This window comes from Hemitrygon akajei, chromosome 8, assembly GCF_048418815.1.
Source record: "Hemitrygon akajei chromosome 8, sHemAka1.3, whole genome shotgun sequence".
Lineage (NCBI taxonomy): Eukaryota > Metazoa > Chordata > Chondrichthyes > Myliobatiformes > Dasyatidae > Hemitrygon > Hemitrygon akajei.
The window spans coordinates 176,933,485-176,957,557 of NC_133131.1; the positions used below are offsets into that span (position 1 = coordinate 176,933,485).

Genomic DNA, 24,073 nt, shown 5'->3' on the forward strand with positions numbered 1-24,073 from the left:
GAGATGACCTGGGATGCAGTGACGGGGTCGAGGAGGACTCCTGAAGCGGAAATGGCGGTCCCCGGCAGCGAGACTTAAGACTGTTACCACGGAGGAGATTCAGGAGCTCTGAGCTGACTCTCAGCACAGACAGCCTTATGCCTGACTAGCCGCTGTCTGATGGGCAGACCTGTCTGGGATGTCCACACCATCCTTAAAAAGGAGAGGGAATTGGAAGTGGTTGGGAGGGAGCAATGCCATTTCAGGGAGTCAGGGATGCATGGACACAGGGTAAGGAGGTCAGCTCCCACAGCCAGACATTGGCAAGAAGACGTAGCACAATCACGAAGGTCACAGTAACGAGTATTAATACCAATGGTGGCAGGGAGTCTTTCCACAAGTTCCAGCATCTGTTGGTCCTTGGGGAATGTATATTCCAGGTGAGCTTCCTGTCGGAAACCCATAGCATTCCAGGAGACGAATCCACCTGGCTCCTGGATTGACAAGGAAAGGTTTACATGATGCACCTCAGCTCCAATTCGAACGGAGTGGTGATATTGTTGATCCCAAACTTACTGTTGGAGATATTGAAAGTAAACAAGCTCTGGCTGGGCCACCTACTCCATCTCACTAAGCGCATGGATGGTGTACTGTTACACTCCATTAGAGTGCACGTGCCGAGCCCCGCCCTATGCAGGCGCACTTGTTTTATGAGATAGCTGTGGTGTCCTTGGGGATGATTTCAACCGTACCCTTGGAGAGATTGCTCTGGTCCTCAGAGCAGTCGAGCATCAGTGCAGCTGTTGAGGGAGCTGGTTGGATCTTTTGATTGGGTTGACATCTGGTGGAGCCTCCATTCTGATTCCTGTGCTTTCTCCAAGGGGAGGAGGAGGTTCACAACTCAACCAGCCTTTTCCAGGACACGCCTCCTGTCTGTGAGCAGCCTCCATGCAGTCAGTACCATTCTCAGACCACTGCTTGGTGTGGACGGAGCTTAACCCACTATCCACGTGGGCGCTGTCTGCGTACTGGCATTTCAACAACCAGTTGCTGGAGGACGGCCAAATCCAGGCCATGTTCTATCTGCTCTGGGAATCCAAAAGGAGAAAGCAGAGGGGTTTCCCCTCCTTGAGGCTTTGGTGGGATCTGGGCAATGCTTACACCAGACTCTTTGGCAAAGAATATGCACAAGGGTTGATCAAGAAGTGGATGTCATATATCAAGCTGCTCACGAAAGAGCTACTTGATCTGGAATCTTGGCTGACACCAACCACGGAGGATCTGCTCCTTCAGCAGAAATACTAGAGGAAAAGGAAATGCCAAGGGACCTGCAGCTCTAGGTGCTTTTGTGAAGTCAAGGATCCAGCTGTTACAAGATCTGGACTGTACCTTACCTTCCTTTAACTCTCTGGAAAAGCAGAGGGCTCCGTACTGGCAATTTGTGGAGCTCCTGGTAGAGGATAGATCCTCTTCATGGATCTGGTGAGGTTTGTGAAAGAAGTTGCTCATTTATGTAACTCTGCTCTCGCTGAAGCCTTCAAGTGAGGCGGCGTAGGGAGCATTGTTGGAGGATCTGAGGCTGTCCAGTTGCTGGACTCTCCCCTATCACGGAAGGAATTGACCAGTGGCCTCAACCAGCTGAGGTCCCCAGGGTTGGACGGGTTGACTGTAGAATTCTACTGGGCCTTTGGGACATACTGGGTGCTGACCATGCCAGGTCCTGGGTGAAAGCTTGGTGAGAGGTGGGATGCACCTCTCTGGACACGGGGTGGTTATGGTCCTGCTGCTGAAGAAGAGGGATCTTCACCACTGAGGAACTGGCACCCAGTGTCTCTCCTGTGCACCAAATATAAGATCTTTGCCCGGGCAATGGCCAGTTGCCTGGGTTCCGTGCTGCCCCAAATGATCCACCCAAACCAGTCTACACGATCCCAGGCCGGTCCATTCAGGACAATATCCACCTCGTCCACGATCTGATCCATCTGTCCCATGAGGCTGGCCTGTCAGCCGCCTCTCTCTCGATCAGGAGAAAGCGTCTGACAGGGTGGATCATGACTACCTCCCCAGGACTGCGAGTCAGACTCGGACCACAGTTTGTTACCCATGTCTGTCTGTTGTAAACTGCCGTGGAGTGCCTGACAAAGGTCAATGGATACTTAATGGCACCCATTTGCTTTCGGGGGGTGGGGGGGGCAGTACGTCAGGGCAACAGTACTCTCTCTGCCAGAAGCGGCTGACAGGTTTGGTTCTGTGTGAGCCGGAGATGAAGGTCACCCTCTCGGCTGATGCCAATGATCACTGACTCTGTTGAGCTACAGAGGATCGAGGCTCTCACTGGATCTTCTCAGCCACATCCTCTGCCAGGGTCAAACGGAGGAAGTGCTCTGGTCTTTAACTGCATCAGTGGCAGATGGACTCCCCGTCAGAGGAGCCAAGACAATGGGTCCTATCACCCTTCCGACCTCTGGGGCTCAGTGTGCTGTCCTCGCCTGGGTCCCATCTCCCCTCCTACCCCCGAGATTCAATGTCCTTCTCTGGGTCCTATCTCCCCTCCTACCCCCCAGGTTCAGTGTCCTCCCCTGGGTCCCATCTCCCCTCCTACCCCCCAGGTTCAGTGTCCTCCACTGGGTCCCATCTCCCCTCCTACCCCCGAGGTTCAGCATCCTCCCCTGGGTCCCATCTCCCCTCCTACCCCCGAGGTTCAGTGTCCTCCCCTGGGTCCCATCTCCCCTCCTACCCCCCAGGTTCAGTGTCCTCCCCTGGGTCCCATCTCCCCTCCTACCCCCGAGGATCAGTGTCCTCCCCTGGGTCACATCTCCCCTCCAACCCCCGAGGATCAGTGTCCTCCCCTGGGTCCCATCTCCCCTCCTACCCCCGAGGTTCAGTGTCCTCCCCGGGACGATGTGGTGGCAGTGAGGACCCAGCAGCCCCTCACCTGGAAGGCTGGTTCACCAGGGCGCTGAGCTCCCTCGCTGAGCTTCCTCAGCCCCAGGGCTGTGATCTGATTGGAGGAGACGTCAAGCAGGGTGAGGTTGGGCATGGTGACCAGGCTGCCCAGCAGCTCCTCGGCAGCGGAATCAGTGAGACGGTTGCCGGAGAGCCGGAGATGGCGGGTGGCGGTGTGTTGCCGGAGGGCGCGCAGGATGGGCGTCAGGCGCTCGGGGCCCAGCGACAGGCCACATAGGCGGAAAGAGCTGCTGTTCCCCTGCGTCTCGCACGCCTGCAGCACCAGGCCGTCCTCACCTGCAGGGAGACAGCAAGATCAACAACAATAGGTGCAGGAGGCCATTCAAGCCGGCACCGCCATTCACTGTGATCATGGCTGATCATCCACAATCAGTACCCCATTCCTGCCTTCTCCCCATATCCCTTGACTCCGCTATCTTTAAAAGCTCTATCTACCTCTTTCTTGAAAGCATCCAGAGAATTGGCCTCCACTGCCTTCTGAGGCAGAGCATTCCATAGATCCACAACTCTGGGTGAAAAAGTTTTTCCTCAACTCCGTTCTAAATGGCCTACCCCTTATTCTTAAACTGTGGCCTCTGGTTCTGGACTCTCCCAACATCTGGAACATGTTTCCTGCCTCTAGCATGTCCATCCCTTAATAATCTTATATGTTTCAATCAGATCCCCTCTCATCCTTCTAAATTCCAGTGTATACAAGCCCAGTCGCTCCAATCTTTCAACATATGACAGTCCCGTCATCCCAGGAATTAACCTCGTGAACCTACACTGCACTCCCTCAACAGCAAGAGTGTCCTTCCTCAAATTTGGAGACCAAAACTGAACATAATACTCCAGGTGTGGTCTCACCAGGGCCCTGTACAACTGCAGAAGGACCTCTTTGCTCCTGTGCTCAACTCCCCATGTTATGAAGGCCAACATGCCATTAGCTTTCTTCACTGCCTGATGTACCTGCATGCTTACTTTCAGTGACTGATGAACAAGGACACCTAGATCTCGTTGTACTTCCCCTTTTCCTAATTTGACACCATTCAGAGTGTAATCTGCCTTCCTGTTCTTGCCACCAAAGTGGATAACCTCACATTTATCCACATTAAACTGCATCTGCCCACTCACCCAACCTGTCCAGGTCACCCTGCATTCTCCTAACATCCTCCTCATATTTCACACTGCCACCAATGCATTGTCGGCATCCTGGATAGGCACTCTCCTGCTCACCCCTAGTGATTCGCCTGTGGACCTGCTGACATTTACTGCCTGTCCCAGTTGGATTAGACTGTTTCATTGTTATTTTCTTTGCTGCTTAACAGTTAATTGCCTGCTAGTGTTGTTTATAATTACTTATATACATGTAACTGTTTAGTAAGTTTCCTAGTGGTCACTATATATGCATGTAATTGCTCAGTGTGTCCCTAATGGTCACTATATGTATATATAATTGCTCAGTGTGTCCCTAATGGTCACTATATATGCATGTAATTGCTCAGTGTGTCCCTAATGGTCACTATATGTATATATAATTGCTCAGTGTGTCCCTAATGGTCACTATATATGCATGTAATTGCTCAGTGTGTCCCTAATGGTCACTATATGTTTGACTCTGGAAACAACTCTGGTGTATTATTTCAACAGGGACCATCTGATTGGTCAACTGTCTGATTGAATATTTCTTATGTATGGGTATCAAACGAGCACGTAGCAGCACCAACTTCTTTTTGCTTCTGTTCTTTCTGCTACCAACCTCTGCTCCTGTTGTCTATTTTTGATTTTTCTTTGTTCAATCAATGTTTCATAAAACATTTGCGAAGCAACAAACTTTGTGCTTCTTTCCAGGCACTCAAAAACAAAACCTTAGAATCCAACTTGCCCAACTTTCCCCCTCAGTCTGACAGTGGGTCCCGGCACTGCCCGTCAGCTCTCCCTGCAACCCTCTGGGCTTCCACCAGTTACTTGCAGGATTCTCGTCAGTGTGGAGGAACAAAGGGATCTTGAGGTCCACGTCCATGGATCCCCCAAAGTTGACATGCAGGTTGATAAGGATGTTAAGAAGGTGTGTTGGCCTTCATTAGAAACATAGAAAACCTACAGCACAATATAGGCCCTTTGGCCCACAAAACTGTGCCGAACATGTCTTTACCTTAGAACTACCTCGGCTTACCCATAGCCCTCTATTTCTCTATTAGTCAGGAGATTGAGTTCAAGAGCTGCAAGGTAATGCTGCAGTTTTATAAAAAAAAAATCTAGATTAGACCACACTTGGAGAATAGTGTTCAGTTCCGGTTGCCTCATTATGGGAAGCGTGTGAACCTTCAGAGAGAGTGCAGAGAAGATTTACCACGACTCTGCCTGGATTAGAGAGCATAGACTGAGTGAGCTTGGGCTCTTCTCTTTGACAGTAAAGGAGGATGAGAGAGGATAAGAGGTACAGACAGAGTGGACAGCCAGAGGCATTTTTCCCCAGGAAGGAAATGCCTAATGTGAAGGGACATAATTTTAAGATTTTAGAGGAAGGTATGGGGGAAGGTATTTTGGAGGAAGGTATGGGGGATGCCAGATTACAACAGGAAATAGAAAAGGCAAGTCAAAAGGGCAACGACAGTCATGGAAGACGTTAACATGCAGGTCAATTGGGAAAATTAGGTTGAAAATGGATCTCAAGAGAGTGAGTTTTGTTCCTATTAGATAGGTTTTTAGAGCAGTTTGCTGTTGAGCCAACTAAGGGGAACAGCTATACTGGATTGGGTGTTAAGTAATAAACCGGAGGAGATTACGGAGCTTGAGGTAAAAGAACCTTAGGAGGCAGTGACAACAATATGATTGAGTTCAACTTGAAATTTGATGGGGAGAAAGCAAAGTCTGATATAGCAGTACTTCAGTGGAGTTAAGGAAATTACAGTGGTATGAGAGAGGAGATGGCCAAAGTAAACTGGAAGGAGATGCTGACAGAAATGACATCAGAGCAGCAATGGCTTGAGTTTCTGGGGAAAAAATGAGGAGGTTGCAGGATAGGTGAATTTCAAAAACAAAGAAATGCTCAAATAGCAAAATAGTGCAACCGTGGCTGACAAGGGAAGTCAAAGCTGATGTAAAAGCAAAAGAAAGGGCATACAACAAAGCAAAAATTAACAGGAAGATAGAGGATTGGGAAGCTTTTAAAAACCTGGGTCTGTACTCACTGGAATTTAGAAGGATGAGGGGAGGATTTCAGTGAAACCTTTGAATATTGAAAGGCCTGGACAGAGCAGATGTGGAAAGGATGTTTCCCCATGGTGGGGCAGACAAGAGGGCACAGCTTCAGGATATTTAGGGCACTATTTAAAACAGAAATGTGAAAAAATCTTTAGCCAGAGGGTGGTGAATGTATGGAATGTATTACCAAATGCAGCTGTGGAGGCCAGGTCATTGGGTGTATTTAAGGCAGAGATTGACAGGTTCTTGACTGGACACGGCATCAAAGGTTACAGGGAGAAGGCTGGGGAGTGGGGCTGAGAAGGGGAAAAAGGATCAGCCATGATTGAATGGTGGAGCAGACTCAATGGGCCAAATGGCCTAATTCTACTCTTACGTCTTATTTTTTTTATACGAAGAGTGGTGGGTGCATGGGACACGCTGCCAGGGGTGATGCTAGAGGCAGATACATTAGGGACATTTAAGACTCTTAGATAGGCACATGGACGATAAAAAAAAAACTGGAGGGTTATGTGGGAGGAAGGTGTAAAATTAATCATGGAGCATGTTAGAATTTCAGAACATCCTGACTTAAAAGGTCAAGCATTGTTCTATGCTCTACAATATGTTAAGTTATATCGGATTGAGGTAGATGTTAGGGGAGATGTGGAGATGTTCCCACCTGTGGGAAAGTCTCAAATGAGGGAACAGAATTATAAGATTAAAGGATGAAATTATTTAAAACAGGTATGTGAGGGAACTTCTTGGCGAGTCTCTGGAATTCTCTGTACAAAAGCTTGTCTAAGCTGAATCATAAGGGGAGCGACTTGAGGTGGAAAGAAATATTTTATACAAAAATATGTTCAGTAGCCACTTTATTATGTACAGGAGTGGGAGCCAGTGTGTCTTCTGCCACTGTAGCCCATCACCTTCAAGGTTCGAGGTGCTGTGTGTTCAGAGCTGCTCTTCTGCACACCACTGAGTTACTGTCACCTTCCTGTCAGCTTGAATCAGCCGGCCATTCTCCTCTAACCTCTCTCATTAACAAGGTATTTCTGGCCACAGAACTATGGCGCACGAGATGTTTTTGGTTTCTCACACCATTGTCTGGAAGCTCTAGACACTGCTGTGTGAGAAAATCCCAGGAGATCAATAGTTTCTGAGATACTCAAACCACCCTGTCTGGCACCAACAATCATTCCACATTCAGAGTCACTTAGATCATGTTTCTTTGCTATTCTGATACTTGGTCTGACAATAACAGACCCTTTTGACCATGTCTGCATATTCTTATGCATTGAGTTGCTGCCAGTGATTGGCTGATTAGATATTTGCATTAATGAGCAAACTAATAAAGAGGCCTCTGATGAGTGTGGACCAGAGAGGATTGGAGGTCAGCACAGAAAAGCCATGACTGAGGCTGAAACATTTACTCCTGCTCTGACCTGGGAGGGGAGTAGTGACAGGCCTGCGGAGGGGCAATGCAGTGATCAGAGAGAACTGCGGGGTCGGAGGAGGTCCGAATCAGAAACAGGTTTAATATCACTGAGCTATGTTGTTTACAGCAGCAGTAAAGAGCAATACACAAAACAAAGTGCTATACAATGACAAGCATATATATTAATTAAAGAGCGGAGATAATATATGTACCGCTTGCTCTCCACATCGTACTGCTCTGGCTTGCATATCAACTTCGACAGCTAGGGAGCAACGTCCCTGGTCAACCCTGACCACTGCAATTTATAGTGTTGTTTAACATGTTGCAGTTTGAAGATGGGTAAATAGTAAAAAACCATCCCGCTGAGGTCTCCACTTACCCAATCCCAGGCTCTGGCACGCTTTCTTGTATCTGTCAGCGAGAGGTGGCATGTCCCAGGACACCACGTTCGCCAGCACCTGGAAACCAATCATGTATAACACAGCTCAACATCAGCAACACGTACAGATGTTCAGCTTTTCACTGAGCACTAACAGACTTCTATCCCTGTGCTGACCGCAGCACCGTGGAAAGCTGTGGCAATTGCCACGTGCAGGGGCACAGGGAGTTGCAGACAGTGGACTCTGCCCAATACATCAGAGGCACGTCCCTCTCACCGTCAATAGTAGCAACAGCAGGTTCTGCCTCAAGTACGAAATGTCTGTCAAAGATCCCACCATCTGGGCCATGCCATCTTCTCACAGCTACAACTGGGCAGGAAGTACAGAAGCTGGGACGGTGTGGAGGGAGCTTCACTCTGTGTCTGACCCCGGGAGTGTGTGATGGGACGGTGTGGAGGGAGTTTCACTCTGTCTGACCCCGGGAGTGTGTGATGGGATGGTATGGAGGGAGTTTCACTCTGTGTCTGACCCCGGGAGTGTGTGATGGGACGGTGTGGAGGGAGTTTCACTCCGTGTCTGGCCCCGGGAGTGTGTGATGGGACTGTGTGGAGGGAGATTCACTCTGTGTCTGACCCCGGGAGTGTGTGATGGGCCGGTGTGGAGGGAGATTCACTCCGTGACTGACCCCGGGAGTGTGTGATGGGACGGTGTGGAGGGAGATTCACTCTGTGTCTGACCCCGGGAGTGTGTGATGGGACGGTGTGGAGGGAGTTTCATTCTGTGTCTGACCCCGGGAGTGTGTGACGGGACGGTGTGGAGGGAGTTTCACTCTGTGTCTGACCCGGGAGTGTGTGACGGGACGGTGTGGAGGGAGTTTCACTCTGTGTCTGACCTGGGAGTGTGTGACGGGACGGTGTGGATGGAGCTTCACTCTGTGTCTGACCCCGGGAGTGTGTGATGGGACAGTGTGGAGGGAGCTTCACTCTGTGTCTGACCCCGGGAGTGTGTGATGGGACTGTGTGGAGGGAGCTTCATTCTGTGTCTGACCCCGGGAGTGTGTGATGGGACGGTGTGGAGGGAGCTTCACTCTGTGTCTGACCCCGGGAGTGTGTGATGGGACAGTATGGAGGGGATTTTACTCAGTGTCTAACCCCGGGAGTGTGTGACGGAACGGTGTAGAAGGTGGTTCACCCTGTTTGACCCGGGAGTGAGGGATGGGACAGCATGGAGGGGGTTTCACTCAGTGTCTAACCCCGGGAGAGTGTGATGGGATGGTGTAGGTGGTGGTTCACCCTGTTTGACCCCGGGAGTGTGTGATGGGACTGTGTGGAGGGAGCTTCATTCTGTGTCTGACCCCGGGAGTGTGTGACGGGACTGTGTGGAGGGAGCTTCATTCTGTGTCTGACCCCGGGAGTGTGTGACGGGACGGTGTGGAGGGAGTTTCACTCTGTGTCTGACCCGGGAGTGTGTGACGGGACGGTGTGGAGGGAGCTTCACTCTGTGTCTGACCCCGGGAGTGTGTGATGGGACAGTGTGGAGGGAGCTTCACTCTGTGTCTGACCCCGGGAGTGTGTGATGGGACTGTGTGGAGGGAGCTTCATTCTGTGTCTGACCCCGGGAGTGTGTGATGGGACTGTGTGGAGGGAGCTTCATTCTGTGTCTGACCCCGGGAGTGTGTGACGGGACGGTGTGGAGGGAGTTTCACTCTGTGTCTGACCCCGGGAGTGTGTGACGGGACGGTGTGGAGGGAGTTTCACTCTGTGTCTGACCCCGGGAGTGTGTGAAGGGACGGTGTGGAGGGAATTTCACTCTGTGTCTGACCCCGGGAGTGTGTGATGGGACGGTGTGGAGGGAGCTTCACTCTGTGTCTGACCCCGGGAGTGTGTGATGGGACAGTATGGAGGGGATTTTACTCAGTGTCTAACCCCGGGAGTGTGTGACGGGACGGTGTAGAAGGTGGTTCACCCTGTTTGACCCGGGAGTGAGGGATGGGACAGCATGGAGGGGGTTTCACTCAGTGTCTAACCCCGGGAGAGTGTGATGGGATGGTGTAGGTGGTGGTTCACCCTGTTTGACCCCGGAAGTGTGTGATGGGACAGTATGGAGGGGGTTTCACTCAGTGTCTAACCCCGGGAGTGTGTGATGGGACGGTGTAGGTGGTGGTTCACCCTGTCTAACCCCGGGAGTGTGTGATGGGACGGTGTAGGTGGTGGTTCACCCTGTCTAACCCCGGGAGTGTGTGATGGGACGGTGTAGGTGGTGGTTCACCCTGTCTAACCCCAGGTGTGTGTGATGGGACGGTGTAGGTGGTGGTTCACCCTGTCTAACCCCGGGAGTGTGTGACGGGACGGTGTGGAGGGAGTTTCACTCTGTGTCTGACCCGGGAGTGTGTGACGGGACGGTGTGGAGGGAGTTTCACTCTGTGTCTGACCTGGGAGTGTGTGACGGGACGGTGTGGATGGAGCTTCACTCTGTGTCTGACCCCGGGAGTGTGTGATGGGACAGTGTGGAGGGAGCTTCACTCTGTGTCTGACCCCGGGAGTGTGTGATGGGACTGTGTGGAGGGAGCTTCATTCTGTGTCTGACCCCGGGAGTGTGTGATGGGACTGTGTGGAGGGAGCTTCATTCTGTGTCTGACCCCGGGAGTGTGTGACGGGACGGTGTGGAGGGAGTTTCACTCTGTGTCTGACCCGGGAGTGTGTGACGGGACGGTGTGGAGGGAGCTTCACTCTGTGTCTGACCCCGGGAGTGTGTGATGGGACAGTGTGGAGGGAGCTTCACTCTGTGTCTGACCCCGGGAGTGTGTGATGGGACTGTGTGGAGGGAGCTTCATTCTGTGTCTGACCCCGGGAGTGTGTGATGGGACTGTGTGGAGGGAGCTTCATTCTGTGTCTGACCCCGGGAGTGTGTGACGGGACGGTGTGGAGGGAGTTTCACTCTGTGTCTGACCCCGGGAGTGTGTGACGGGACGGTGTGGAGGGAGTTTCACTCTGTGTCTGACCCCGGGAGTGTGTGACGGGACGGTGTGGAGGGAGTTTCACTCTGTGTCTGACCCCGGGAGTGTGTGAAGGGACGGTGTGGAGGGAATTTCACTCTGTGTCTGACCCCGGGAGTGTGTGATGGGACGGTGTGGAGGGAGCTTCACTCTGTGTCTGACCCCGGGAGTGTGTGATGGGACAGTATGGAGGGGATTTTACTCAGTGTCTAACCCCGGGAGTGTGTGACGGAACGGTGTAGAAGGTGGTTCACCCTGTTTGACCCGGGAGTGAGGGATGGGACAGCATGGAGGGGGTTTCACTCAGTGTCTAACCCCGGGAGAGTGTGATGGGATGGTGTAGGTGGTGGTTCACCCTGTTTGACCCCGGGAGTGTGTGATGGGACTGTGTGGAGGGAGCTTCATTCTGTGTCTGACCCCGGGAGTGTGTGACGGGACTGTGTGGAGGGAGTTTCACTCTGTGTCTGACCCGGGAGTGTGTGACGGGACGGTGTGGAGGGAGCTTCACTCTGTGTCTGACCCCGGGAGTGTGTGATGGGACAGTGTGGAGGGAGCTTCACTCTGTGTCTGACCCCGGGAGTGTGTGATGGGACTGTGTGGAGGGAGCTTCATTCTGTGTCTGACCCCGGGAGTGTGTGATGGGACTGTGTGGAGGGAGCTTCATTCTGTGTCTGACCCCGGGAGTGTGTGACGGGACGGTGTGGAGGGAGTTTCACTCTGTGTCTGACCCCGGGAGTGTGTGACGGGACGGTGTGGAGGGAGTTTCACTCTGTGTCTGACCCCGGGAGTGTGTGAAGGGACGGTGTGGAGGGAATTTCACTCTGTGTCTGACCCCGGGAGTGTGTGATGGGACGGTGTGGAGGGAGCTTCACTCTGTGTCTGACCCCGGGAGTGTGTGATGGGACAGTATGGAGGGGATTTTACTCAGTGTCTAACCCCGGGAGTGTGTGACGGGACGGTGTAGAAGGTGGTTCACCCTGTTTGACCCGGGAGTGAGGGATGGGACAGCATGGAGGGGGTTTCACTCAGTGTCTAACCCCGGGAGAGTGTGATGGGATGGTGTAGGTGGTGGTTCACCCTGTTTGACCCCGGGAGTGTGTGATGGGACAGTATGGAGGGGGTTTCACTCAGTGTCTAACCCCGGGAGTGTGTGATGGGACGGTGTAGGTGGTGGTTCACCCTGTCTAACCCCGGGAGTGTGTGATGGGACGGTGTAGGTGGTGGTTCACCCTGTCTAACCCCGGGAGTGTGTGATGGGACGGTGTAGGTGGTGGTTCACCCTGTCTAACCCCAGGTGTGTGTGATGGGACGGTGTAGGTGGTGGTTCACCCTGTCTAACCCCGGGAGTGTGTGACGGGACGGTGTGGAGGGAGTTTCACTCTGTGTCTGACCCGGGAGTGTGTGACGGGACGGTGTGGAGGGAGTTTCACTCTGTGTCTGACCTGGGAGTGTGTGACGGGACGGTGTGGATGGAGCTTCACTCTGTGTCTGACCCCGGGAGTGTGTGATGGGACAGTGTGGAGGGAGCTTCACTCTGTGTCTGACCCCGGGAGTGTGTGATGGGACTGTGTGGAGGGAGCTTCATTCTGTGTCTGACCCCGGGAGTGTGTGATGGGACTGTGTGGAGGGAGCTTCATTCTGTGTCTGACCCCGGGAGTGTGTGACGGGACGGTGTGGAGGGAGTTTCACTCTGTGTCTGACCCGGGAGTGTGTGACGGGACGGTGTGGAGGGAGCTTCACTCTGTGTCTGACCCCGGGAGTGTGTGATGGGACAGTGTGGAGGGAGCTTCACTCTGTGTCTGACCCCGGGAGTGTGTGATGGGACTGTGTGGAGGGAGCTTCATTCTGTGTCTGACCCCGGGAGTGTGTGATGGGACTGTGTGGAGGGAGCTTCATTCTGTGTCTGACCCCGGGAGTGTGTGACGGGACGGTGTGGAGGGAGTTTCACTCTGTGTCTGACCCCGGGAGTGTGTGACGGGACGGTGTGGAGGGAGTTTCACTCTGTGTCTGACCCCGGGAGTGTGTGACGGGACGGTGTGGAGGGAGTTTCACTCTGTGTCTGACCCCGGGAGTGTGTGAAGGGACGGTGTGGAGGGAATTTCACTCTGTGTCTGACCCCGGGAGTGTGTGATGGGACGGTGTTGAGGGAGCTTCACTCTGTGTCTGACCCCGGGAGTGTGTGATGGGACAGTATAGAGGGGATTTTACTCAGTGTCTAACCCCGGGAGTGTGTGACGGGACGGTGTAGAAGGTGGTTCACCCTGTTTGACCCGGGAGTGTGTGATGGGACAGTATGGAGGGGGTTTCACTCAGTGTCTAACCCCGGGAGAGTGTGATGGGATGGTGTAGGTGGTGGTTCACCCTGTTTGACCCCGGGAGTGTGTGATGGGACAGTATGGAGGGGGTTTCACTCAGTGTCTAACCCCGGGAGTGTGTGATGGGACGGTGTAGGTGGTGGTTCACCCTGTCTAACCCCGGGAGTGTGTGATGGGACGGTGTAGGTGGTGGTTCACCCTGTCTTACCCCGGGAGTGTGTGATGGGACGGTGTAGGTGGTGGTTCACCCTGTCTAACCCCAGGAGTGTGTGATGGGACGGTGTAGGTGGTGGTTCACCCTGTCTAACCCCGGGAGTGTGTGATGGGACGGTGTAGGTGGTGGTTCACCCTGTTTGACCCCGGGAGTGAGGGATGGGACAGTATGGAGGGAGATTCATTCACTCTGTTGAGACAAGACTGGACCATACCTCCTCATTGCTCTGCAGAACATGGATGACGGGATCCTGCAGGTCGAGCAGTGCCCCTTCCTTCTGCAGGGTGAGCTTGGGCAGCAGTCCACAGGCCTGGTAGTAGCGCTGGGAGGCCTGGTCCGCCAGCCACGACACCGTGTGTTCCTCAGTGCTGCTGCAGAGGAGAGAGGGAGGCAGGTTACACTCTTGCCCACAGGGTCTGACTGCAAGTTCTACACTTTCCACAGGGCAGCGACTCTTACTCTGCCTTCTGAATGTGATCCGCTGCTCCCCCAGCTCAGGACTTACGTAGACAGAGCTCCGTGCCACTGACCGACCACCAGGCTGGAAGAGCATCTCCCCAGTTATCGGGGGAGGCTTAGCAGGCTGGGACTTTATCTTTTGGAGTGCAGGAAACTGAGGGGTGACCTAATAGAGATGTGTGGAATTAACAACGCAAGCTTCTTAAGGTTGTTATAGTCGGTGGGGGAGGGGAGGGGTAATGGGGATAAGCTCCCACTACCTATTAAATGTGTGCGTCTCAAATAGCCTCAGTCAACCAAGTCTAGCACCTGGCCTTCACATGTGGTTTACCGATTACGGCCAGCAGAATCTGGGGAAGGCAAAGGCAGGTTACTGGCATCTTAAAACCAGTTGTGTCAGGCATAAGGGGCTTATCAACCATAGCTGGCAGCGCATCGAGGAGGAGGAAACTGTGATCTCAGACCTACGCAGCCTTGTGGCTATACCCACTCGTGGGTAAACTGCAAGGAAAAATCTGGAGCTGGCGACCCTAAGGCAGTCCTATGGTGAGTTCAACACTGACTGGCAACTCCGGTGACGCCTCTGGTACCGAACTCTATCGGCGTCTGCAGTTCCTTCAGAGTCATCAGTTGTGTGGAGAGGGGAGCCTGTGACACGGCAACAGCCTGCTCTCCACGTCACACTGCCCTGGCTCGCGTACCACCTGGGCAGCAAGGGTGCAATCCATGGTTGGCCCTGACCGATGGAGGGCCACTGTGGGGCATGGACAGGGTGAACATAGTCTTTTCACCCAGAGCTGGGGTATCAAGAACTAGAAGGCACAGGTTTAAGGTGAAAGGGAAGAGATTTAATAGTAACAAATGTCATTCCACTCTTCAAGAAGGGAGAGAGGCAGAAGAAAGGACATTATAGGTCAGTGGTTGGGAAGATGTTGGAGCCAATTGACAAGGACGTGGTTATGGGGGGTACTTGGAGACACATGATAAAATAGGCCATAGTCAGCATGGTTTCCTCAAGGGAAAATCTTGCCTGATCAATTTGTTGGAATTCTTTGAGATATTCAAAGGAGGTTAGAGAAAGGAGATTCAGTTGGTGTTGTGTACTTGGATTTTCAGAAGGCCTTTAACAAGCTGAACATAAGAACTTAAGAAATAGGAGTAGGAGTGGGCCACCTGGTCCGTCAAGCCTGTCAGTAAGATCATGGCTGATCTGACCATGGACTCATCTCCACCTACCTGCCTTTTCCACATGACCTTTAATTCCCCTACTATGTAAAAATCTATCCAACCTTGTCTTAAATATATCTACTGAGGTAGCCTCCACTGCTTCATTGGGCAGAGAATTCCACAGATTCACCACTCTCTGGGAAAAGCAGTTCCTCCTCATCTCCATCCTAAATCTACTCCCCTGAATCTTGAGGCTATGTCCCCTAGTTCTAGTTTCACCTATAAGTGGAAACAACTTTCCTGTCTCTATCTTATCAATCTCTTTCATAATTTTATGGTTCTATAAAATCTCCTCCCATTCTTCTGAATTCCAGCGAATACAGTCCCGGGTGACTCAATCTCTCCTCATAGTCTAACCCCCTCATCTCTGGAATCAACCTGGTGAACCTCCTCTGTACCACCTCCAAAGCCAGTATATCTTTCCTCAAGTAAGAAGACCAGAACTGCACGCAGTGCTCCAGGTGTGGCCTCACCAGTACCCTGTACACTTGCAGCACAACCTCCCTGCTCTTAATTTCAATTCCGTCTGGCAATGAAGGCCAACATCCCATTTGTCTTCTTGATAGCCTGCTGTACCTATACACCAATCTTTTGTGATTCATGCACAAGCATTCCAGACGACTGGAGACGACTGGTAGTGACCATAATATGATAAGTTTTTATCTGCAATTTGAGAAGGATAAGGGCAGATCGGAGGTGTCAGTGTTGCAGTTGAACAAAGGAGACTATGGAGCCATGAGGGAGGAGCTGGCCAAAGTTAACTGGACGGATATCTTGGCAGAAAAGACAGTGGAACAGCAATGGCAGGTATTCTTGGGAATAATGCATAAGGTGCAAAATCAGTTCATCCCCCGGAGAAGCAAGGATTCAAAGGGGGGAAAGGGGCCACAGTGGTTGACAAAGGAAGTCAGAGATTGCATAGCATTAAAAAAAAGGAAGTATGACAGAGCTAAGGTGAATGGGAGGACAGATGATTGGGAAATTTTTAAGGAACAACAGAACTTACGGTAACTAAAAAGGCAATACGGGGAGAAAAAATGAGGTACGAACGCAAGCTAGCCAGGAATATAAAGGAGGATAGCAAAAGCTTTTTTAGGTATGTGAAGAGAAAGAAGATAGTTAAGAACAATGTTGGGCCCTTGAAGAATGAATTGGGTGAAATTGTTATGGGAAACAGAGAAATGGCAGAAGAATTTAATAAGTACTTTAGATCTGCCTTCACTAGGGAAGACACAGGCAATCTCCCAGATGTATGGATGGGCCAAGTTCATAGGGTAACAGAGGAAATGAAACAGATTGACATTAGGAAGGAAACGGTGATGAGTAGACTGATGGGACTGAAGGCTGACAAATCCCCAGGTCCAGATGGTCTGCATCCTAGGGTACTAAAGGAGGTGGCTCTGGAAATTGCGGATGCATTGGTAATCATTTTCCAATGTTCCTTAGATTCAGGATCAGTTCCTGAGGATTGGAGAATGGCTAATGTTATCCCACTTTTTAAGAAAGGAGGGAGGGAGAAAACAGAGAACTATCGTCCTGTCAGCCTAACATCAGTAGTGGGGAAGATGCTAGAGTCCATTATTAAAGATGAAATAGTGGCATATCTAGATAGCAGTGATAGGATTGGGCCGAGCCAGCATGGATTTACCAAGGGAAAATCATGCTTGACTAATCTATTGGAGTTTTTCGAGGATGTAACCAGGAAGTTAGACAAGGGAGATCCAGTGGATGTAGTGTACCTTGATTTTCAGAAGGCATTTGATAAGGTCCCACATAGGAGATTGGTGGGTAAAATCAGAGCTCATGGCATTGGGGGGAAGGTATTGACATGGATAGAAAACTGGTTGGCAGATAGAAAGCAAAGAGTAACGGTGAATGGGTGTTTCTCGGAATGGCAGGTGGTGACTAGTGGGGTGCCACAGGGCTCAGTATTGGGACCACAGCTGTTTACGATTTACGTCAACGATTTAGATGAAGGCATTGAGAATAACATCAGCAAGTTTGCTAATGATACTAAGCTGGGTGGCAGTGTGACATGATGAGGATGTTAGGAGAATTCAGGGTGACTTGGATAGGCTGAGTGAGTGGGCAGATACTTGGCAGATGACGTTTAATGTGAATAAGTGTGAAGTTATCCACTTTGGGAGTAAGAACAGGAAGGCAGATTATTATCTGAATGGTGTAGAGTTAGGTAAGGGAGAAATACAAAGAGATCTAGGAGTCCTTGTTCATCAGTCACTGAAGGTGAATGAGCAAGTGCAGCAGGCAGTGAAGAAGGCTAATGGAATGTTGGCCTTTATTACAAAGGGAATTGAGTACAAGAGCAAGGAAATCCTTTTGCATTTGTACAGGGCCCTGGTGAGACCACACCTGGAGTATTGTGTACAGTTTTGGTCTACAGGGTTAAGGAAGGACATCCTGGCTGTAGGGGAAGTGCAGCGTAGATTCACAAGGTTAATTCCTGGGATGTCTGGACTGTCTTACGCAGAGAGGTTAGAGAGACTGGGCTTGTACACGCTGGAATTAAGGAGATTGAGAGGGGATCTGATTGCAACATATAAGATTATTAAGGGATTGGACAAGACAGAGGCAGGAAATATGTTCCAGATGCTGGGAGAGTCCAGTACCAGAGGGCATGGTTTGAGAATAAGGGGTAGGTCATTTAGGACAGAGTTAAGGAAAAACTTCTTCTCCCAGAGAGTTGTGGGGGTCTGGAATGCACTGCCTCGGAAGGCAGTGGAGGCCAATTCTCTGGATGCTTTCAAGAAGGAGCTAGATAGGTATCTTATGGATAGGGGAATCAAGGGATATGGGGACAAGGCAGGAACCGGGTATTGATAGTAGTTGATCAGCCATGATCTCAGAATGACGGTGCAGGCTCGAAGGGCCGAATGGTCTACTTCTGCAGCTATTGTCTATTCCCAAGTCCTTCTACACAGCAGCATGCTGCAATCTTTTACCATTTAAATGATAACCACATTTTCCATTTTCCTTCCAAAGTAGATGACCTCACATTTACCAATATTATACTCCATCTGCCAGACCCTAGCACTCACTTAACCTATCTACATCTCTCTCTGCAGACTCCATATCTTCTGCACAAATTGCTTTTCCACTCAATTCAGTATTATCAGCAAACTTAGATACACTACACTTGGTTCCCTCTTCCAGATCGTTAATGTACTGTATATCGTGAACAGTTGCGGACCCAGCATCGACCCCTGTGGCACACCACTCACCACTGATTGCCAACCAGAGTAATACCCAAGTATCCCAAATCTCTGCTTTCTTTTAGTTAACCAATCCTCTATCCATGCTAATACATCACCCCCAACTCTATGCATCCTAATCTTATGGATAAGTCTTTTATGTGGCACCTTATTGAACACCTTCTGGAAATCCAAGTACTGTAAATAACATCCATCTGTTCCTCTCTATCCACTGCATTCATTCTATCCTCAAAGAACTCGTGAGTTTGTCAAACAGGACCTGCCTTTGCTGAATCCATGCTGCATCTGCCTGATGGATCCATGTCTTTCCAGATGCCTCTCTATTTCTTCTTTAATGAAAGCTTCAACTAACTGGCCTATAGTTACAAACAAGAGAAAATCTGCAGATGCTGGAAGTCCGAGCAACACACAAAATGCTGGAGGAACTCAGCAGGCCAGGTAGCATCTATAGAAAAAAAAGTACAGTCAACATTTCAGGCCTATAGTTACCTGCTTTTTGCCTACATCCATTTTTAAACAGCGATGTGACATTTGCCTTCTTCCATTGCCCAGGATCTGCCGAGTCCTGAAAATGTTAGTAAATTATCTCTAAAGCCTCTACTTTAACCTCTGACATTTCTTTCAGTACTCTGGGATGTACTCCGTCAGGACTAGGGGATTTGTCTATCCCTAGACCCACAAATTTGCTCAGCACTACCTCTTTAGTGATAGCTATTGTATCGAGGTCCTCACCTCCCACTGCATCCATAACATCTCTCTTCGGCATGTTAGACGTGCCCCCATCATGAAGACCAACACAAAATAGTCATTCAAAGCCTCTGCCATTTCCTCATTACCCAATATCAATTCCCCCTTCTCGTCCTCCAAGGGACCTACACCCTCTTTAGCCACCCTTTTTCGCTTTATGTAATTAGAAAAACTATTTCTATCTGTTTTTATATTTTGTGCTAGTTCATTTTCATAATCTATCTTCCCTTTCTTTATTACTCACTTAGTGGTACTTTGCTGCTTTTTAAAGTTTTCCCAATCTTCCAGTTTCTCACTACTCTTGGTGACTTTGTAAGCATGAGCTTTTAGTTTGGTGCCTTCCTTCATTTCCATAGTTATCCAAGGCTGGCTCTCCCCACCCCTACCGTGCTTGCTTTTAACTGGAATATACTTTTATTGAGCACCGTGAAAAATCTGTTTAAAAGTATTCTACCATTCCTCAACTGTCCCACCATATAGTCTCTGTTCCCGTTCTAAACTCGCCAAATCCTCCCTCATCCCATTGCAGTCTCCATTGTTTAGGCATAATACACTGGTTTTAGGTTGAACTACTGCACCCTCCAGTATGAGAAACTCAGTCATACTGCAATCACTCTTTCCAAGAGGATCCCTAACTACAACATCACTAATTTTACCTCTCTCATTATACAGACCAGATCCAAGACAGTACGTTCCCTTGTAGGTTCAGTAACATGGTGTTCAAGAAAGCTATCACATATGCATTCTATGAAGTCTTCCTCAGGACTGCCTTGCCCAACTTGATTCACCCAATCTACGTGCAAGTTAAAGCCCACACAATAACTGCTGTTCCTCAAATATTTGTTGATTTATTCCCTGTGCCATTAAATGTAATTAAATGGCCTGCAGACAACTCCCATTAGTAATTCTTTTGCTTTGCTATTCCTAATCTCTACCTAGACAGATTCAACATTCTGCTCCTTAGGTCCTATATTGTCTCTCTCTTCACGAGGCTGCTTTACGAGCTACGAACCTATGGTATTACAGGGCAGTTTCTAGCATGGATAAAGCAGTGGCTGATTGACAGGAGAGAAAGAGTGGGAATAAAGGGAGCCCTTTCTGTCTGGCTGCTGGGGACGAGTGGTGTTCCACAGGGTCTGTGTGGAGACAATTCTTTTTATGTTCATGTCAATGATTTAGATGATAGAATTGATGGCCTTGTAGCAAAGTTTGCAGATGATGTGAAGATAGGTGGAAGGGCAGGTAGTTTTGAGGAAATAGGGAGGTTACAGAAGGACAGATTAGGAGAATGGACAAAGAAGTGGCAGGTGGAATACAGTGTCAGGAATGTATGGTCATGCACTTTGGTAGAAGAAATGAAAGGGTCCATCTATTTTCTAAATGGACAGAAAAGACAAAAATAGGGATTTGGGAGTCTTTGTGCAGGACTCCCCAAAGGTTAATGTGCAGGTGGAGTCTTTGGTCTTACGGAATCTGCCAGAATGGAGAGTGGACCATGGGAGAAAGGGAAGGAGGAGAGGCACAGAGGGAGTTGATAGCAGGTGAAAAGAGTAAGAGACTGGAGTGGGGAACAGAAGACGGAAGGGGATGGGGAGATTTAACAAGAACCTGGAGAGGCAGCTTTAAATAAAAACACAAAGGGTGGTCAGTATGTGGAAAGAGCTGCCAGAGAAATGGTTCAATAACAACTTTGAAAATGTAGTTGAACAGGTACATGGAAGGAAAGGTTTAGAAAGATTTGGATCAAATGCAGGTAAGTGGGAGTAGTTTGCATGGGGCATCTTGGATGGCATGGAGAAGTTGGGTCGAAGGGACTATTTCTGTGCTGACAGTGCCGAACCCACTGCCTTTATGCTGCCTGGATGCAAACTGATCTGGAGATGGTCTGCAACCTGTTTTGGCTTGTTTGCAGATTTAGAATGCAGCATTAGGAGCAGTGACCTGCCCAACATATTCACCAGGAGACAGCTGATCTTCCATCTCAGCTTTCACAATCCCCCCTGGGAGCGAGATACCCATCCTCTCCAATCCCCTTGGGGATGACTTCCCCATTCACCCTCTCCCCAATCCCCCAGGACTGAGCTCCCAACTCACCCCTGGGTTGAGCCCACTAGGGAAAGGCAATTTTGGATTCAGTGTTGTGCAATGAAGCAGATTTGATTAGGGAGCTTAAGATAAAGGAACCCTTAGGAGGCAGTAATCATAATATGATAGAATTCAGCCTACAATTTGAGAAGGAGATGCAAAAGTCCCACTCTCCTTCCCAATCCTCATTGCCTCCCTCCCTGCCCCTTTTCCGGGAGATCGCTCCAAGCTGCAGACTGTTAATTGACAGCAAGACTGTCCAGTTTGAGTGACTATAAGACTAAGACATAGCATTAGCCCATCGAGTCTGCTCTGCCGTTCCATCATGGCTGATTTATTATCCGTCTCAACCCCATTCTCCTGTCTTCTCCAGTAACCTTTGACACCCTGACTGATCAAGAACCGATCAATCTCTGCTTTAAATGTGCTCAATGACTTGGGTTCAACAGCCATCTATGGCAATGAGTTTCACAGATTCACTACACTCTGGCTAAAGAAATTCCTCCTCATCTCTTGTTTTAAATGGACGCCCCTCTATTCTGAGGCTGTGCCCTCTGATCCTAGAACCATAGAACATTACAGCACTGAAACAGGCCTTTTGGCCCTTCTTGGCTGTGCTGAAACCATTTTTCTGTCTGGTCCCACTGATCTGCACCTGGCCCATATCCCTCCAAACCCCTCTCATCCATGTACCTGTCCAAGTTTTTCATAAATGTTAAAAGTGAGCCAGCATTCACCACTTCATCTGGCAGCTCATTCCACACTCCCACCACTCTCTGTGTGAAGAAGCCCCCCTAATGTTCCCTTTAAACTTTTCCCCCTTCACCCTTAACCCATGTCCTCTGGTTTTTTTCTCCCCTAGCCTCAGTGGAAAAAGCCTGCTTGCATTCACTCTATCTATGCCCATCATAATTTTATACACCTCTATCAAATCACCCCTCATTCTTCCACGCTCCAGGGAATAAAGTCTTTCTCTGTAACTCAGTTTCTCAAGACTCCCCCCACTATAGGAAACATCCTCTTCACATTCATTCTATTTAGATGTTTCGATAGTCCTCATGAAGGGTCTTGTCCTGAAACGTTGATTGTTTACTCTTTACCACAGATGCAGCCTGGCCTGCTGAGTTCCTCCAGCATTTTGTGTTAGATTTCCAGCATCGGTAGATTTTCTTGTCTTTGTGATCCTCTCAATATTGAACAGAGATGCCCCTCATTCTTCTAAACTCCAGGAACTATATGCCCAGAGCCATCAAACACACATTTGTCAACCCTTTCATCCCTGGAATTACTCACGAACCCCCCCGGATTCTCGCTTCTCAGACAAGAGGCACCAAAACTGCTCACAAAACTCCAAGTGTGGTCTGATCAATGCCTTATTAAGGCTCAGCATTCCCTTCTTGCTCTTGCATGCCAGATCCTCTCAGTAACCCGCCGACATACCTGTGTGGCACAGGGATCAGGAACGTACACTCTTGAACCTTGACCCTGACCCTGATGGACGGAACCACTGTCGTGTTCACAGACTGCGTCATCGGCGGCACTGAACTCTAGGGCGAGACCAAGATCGATGGTGAGTGACCACTCACTGAACTAACAGGGCACATTAGACGGTTAGCAACTACTGACTTGGTAACTAGACTCTTGTCACGGACGGTCCCGAAGAGGTTGCAAAAGGAGGGGCTAGCAGCCCCATTCCATCAGAACCCACAGATACAGAAACACCAACAGACCTCATCCCTGGGTGAGGAAGGATCTTCGATCGGCTACATCTTGAAAGACTGGTGAGCTCTGGCGAGCTGCTGTTGGCAGCCTATGCCCCAGTACCCATGATAAACTTGAGAAAACGACTTTTAACTACTCAGTAAACAGGGAAGGTTGAACAGTTAGTGACTGGAACAACACACACAAAATGCTGGTGGAACGCAGCAGGCCAGGCAGCATCTATAAGGAGAAGCGCTGTCGACGTTTTGGGCCGAGACCCTTCGTCAGGACTAACTGAAAGGAAAGATACTAAGAGATTTGTAAGTAGTGGGGGGGGGGAGGGGGAAATGCGAAATGATAGGAGAAGACCGGAGGGGGTGGGATGAAGCTAAGAGCTGGAAAGGTGATTGGCGAAAGTGATACAGAGCTGGAGAAGGGAAAGGATCATGGGATGGGAGAAAGAAAGGGGGAGGGGGGAGCACCAGGGGGAGATGGAGAACAGGCAGAATGATGGGCAGAGAGAGAAAAAAAACAAACAACTAAATATGTCAGGGATGATGCCCTCACTCCATCCGCCCGCCCGCCCGCCGCCCCACTCGGGATAGGGTTCCCCTTGTCCTTACCTACCACCCCACCAGCCTCCAGGTCCAACGTATAATTCCCCATAACTTCTGCCACCTCCAATGGGATCCCACTACCAAGCACATTTTCCCTCCCCCCTCTTTCTGCTTTTTGCAGGGATCGCTCCCTACGCGACTCCCTTGTCCACTCGTCCCCCCCATCCCTTCCCACCGATCTCACTCCTGGTGCTTATCCTTGTAAACGGAACAAGTGCTACACCTGCCCTTACACTTCCTCCCTCACCACCATTCAGGGTCCCAGACAGTCCTTCCAGGTGAGGCGACACTTCACCTGTGAGTCGGCTGGTGTGGTATACTGCGTCCGGTGCTCCCGGTGTGGCCTTTTATATATTGGTGAGACCCGACGCAGACTGGGAGACCGTTTCGCTTAACACCTACGCTCTGTCCGCCAGAGAAAGCAGGATCTCCCAGTGGCCACACATTTTAATTCCACGTCCCATTCCCATTCTGATATGTCTATCCACGGCCTCCTCTACTGTCAAGATGAATCCACACTCAGGTTGGAGGAACAACACCTCATATACCGGCTG

At 50.1% G+C, this 24,073-nt stretch overlaps 1 protein-coding gene across 1 annotated transcript in view; it reads right to left on the reverse strand.

Moving 5' to 3' along the window:
• Nucleotides 1-24,073, reverse strand: part of LOC140732478 (tonsoku-like protein) — a 109,688-nt gene that overhangs the window by 11,316 nt on the left and 74,299 nt on the right. Inside the window, 4 exon segments of the mRNA XM_073055189.1 lie at nucleotides 2,915-3,222; nucleotides 7,929-8,007; nucleotides 13,668-13,824; nucleotides 22,642-22,748. Coding sequence (XP_072911290.1) covers nucleotides 2,915-3,222; nucleotides 7,929-8,007; nucleotides 13,668-13,824; nucleotides 22,642-22,748 — 651 coding nt within the window.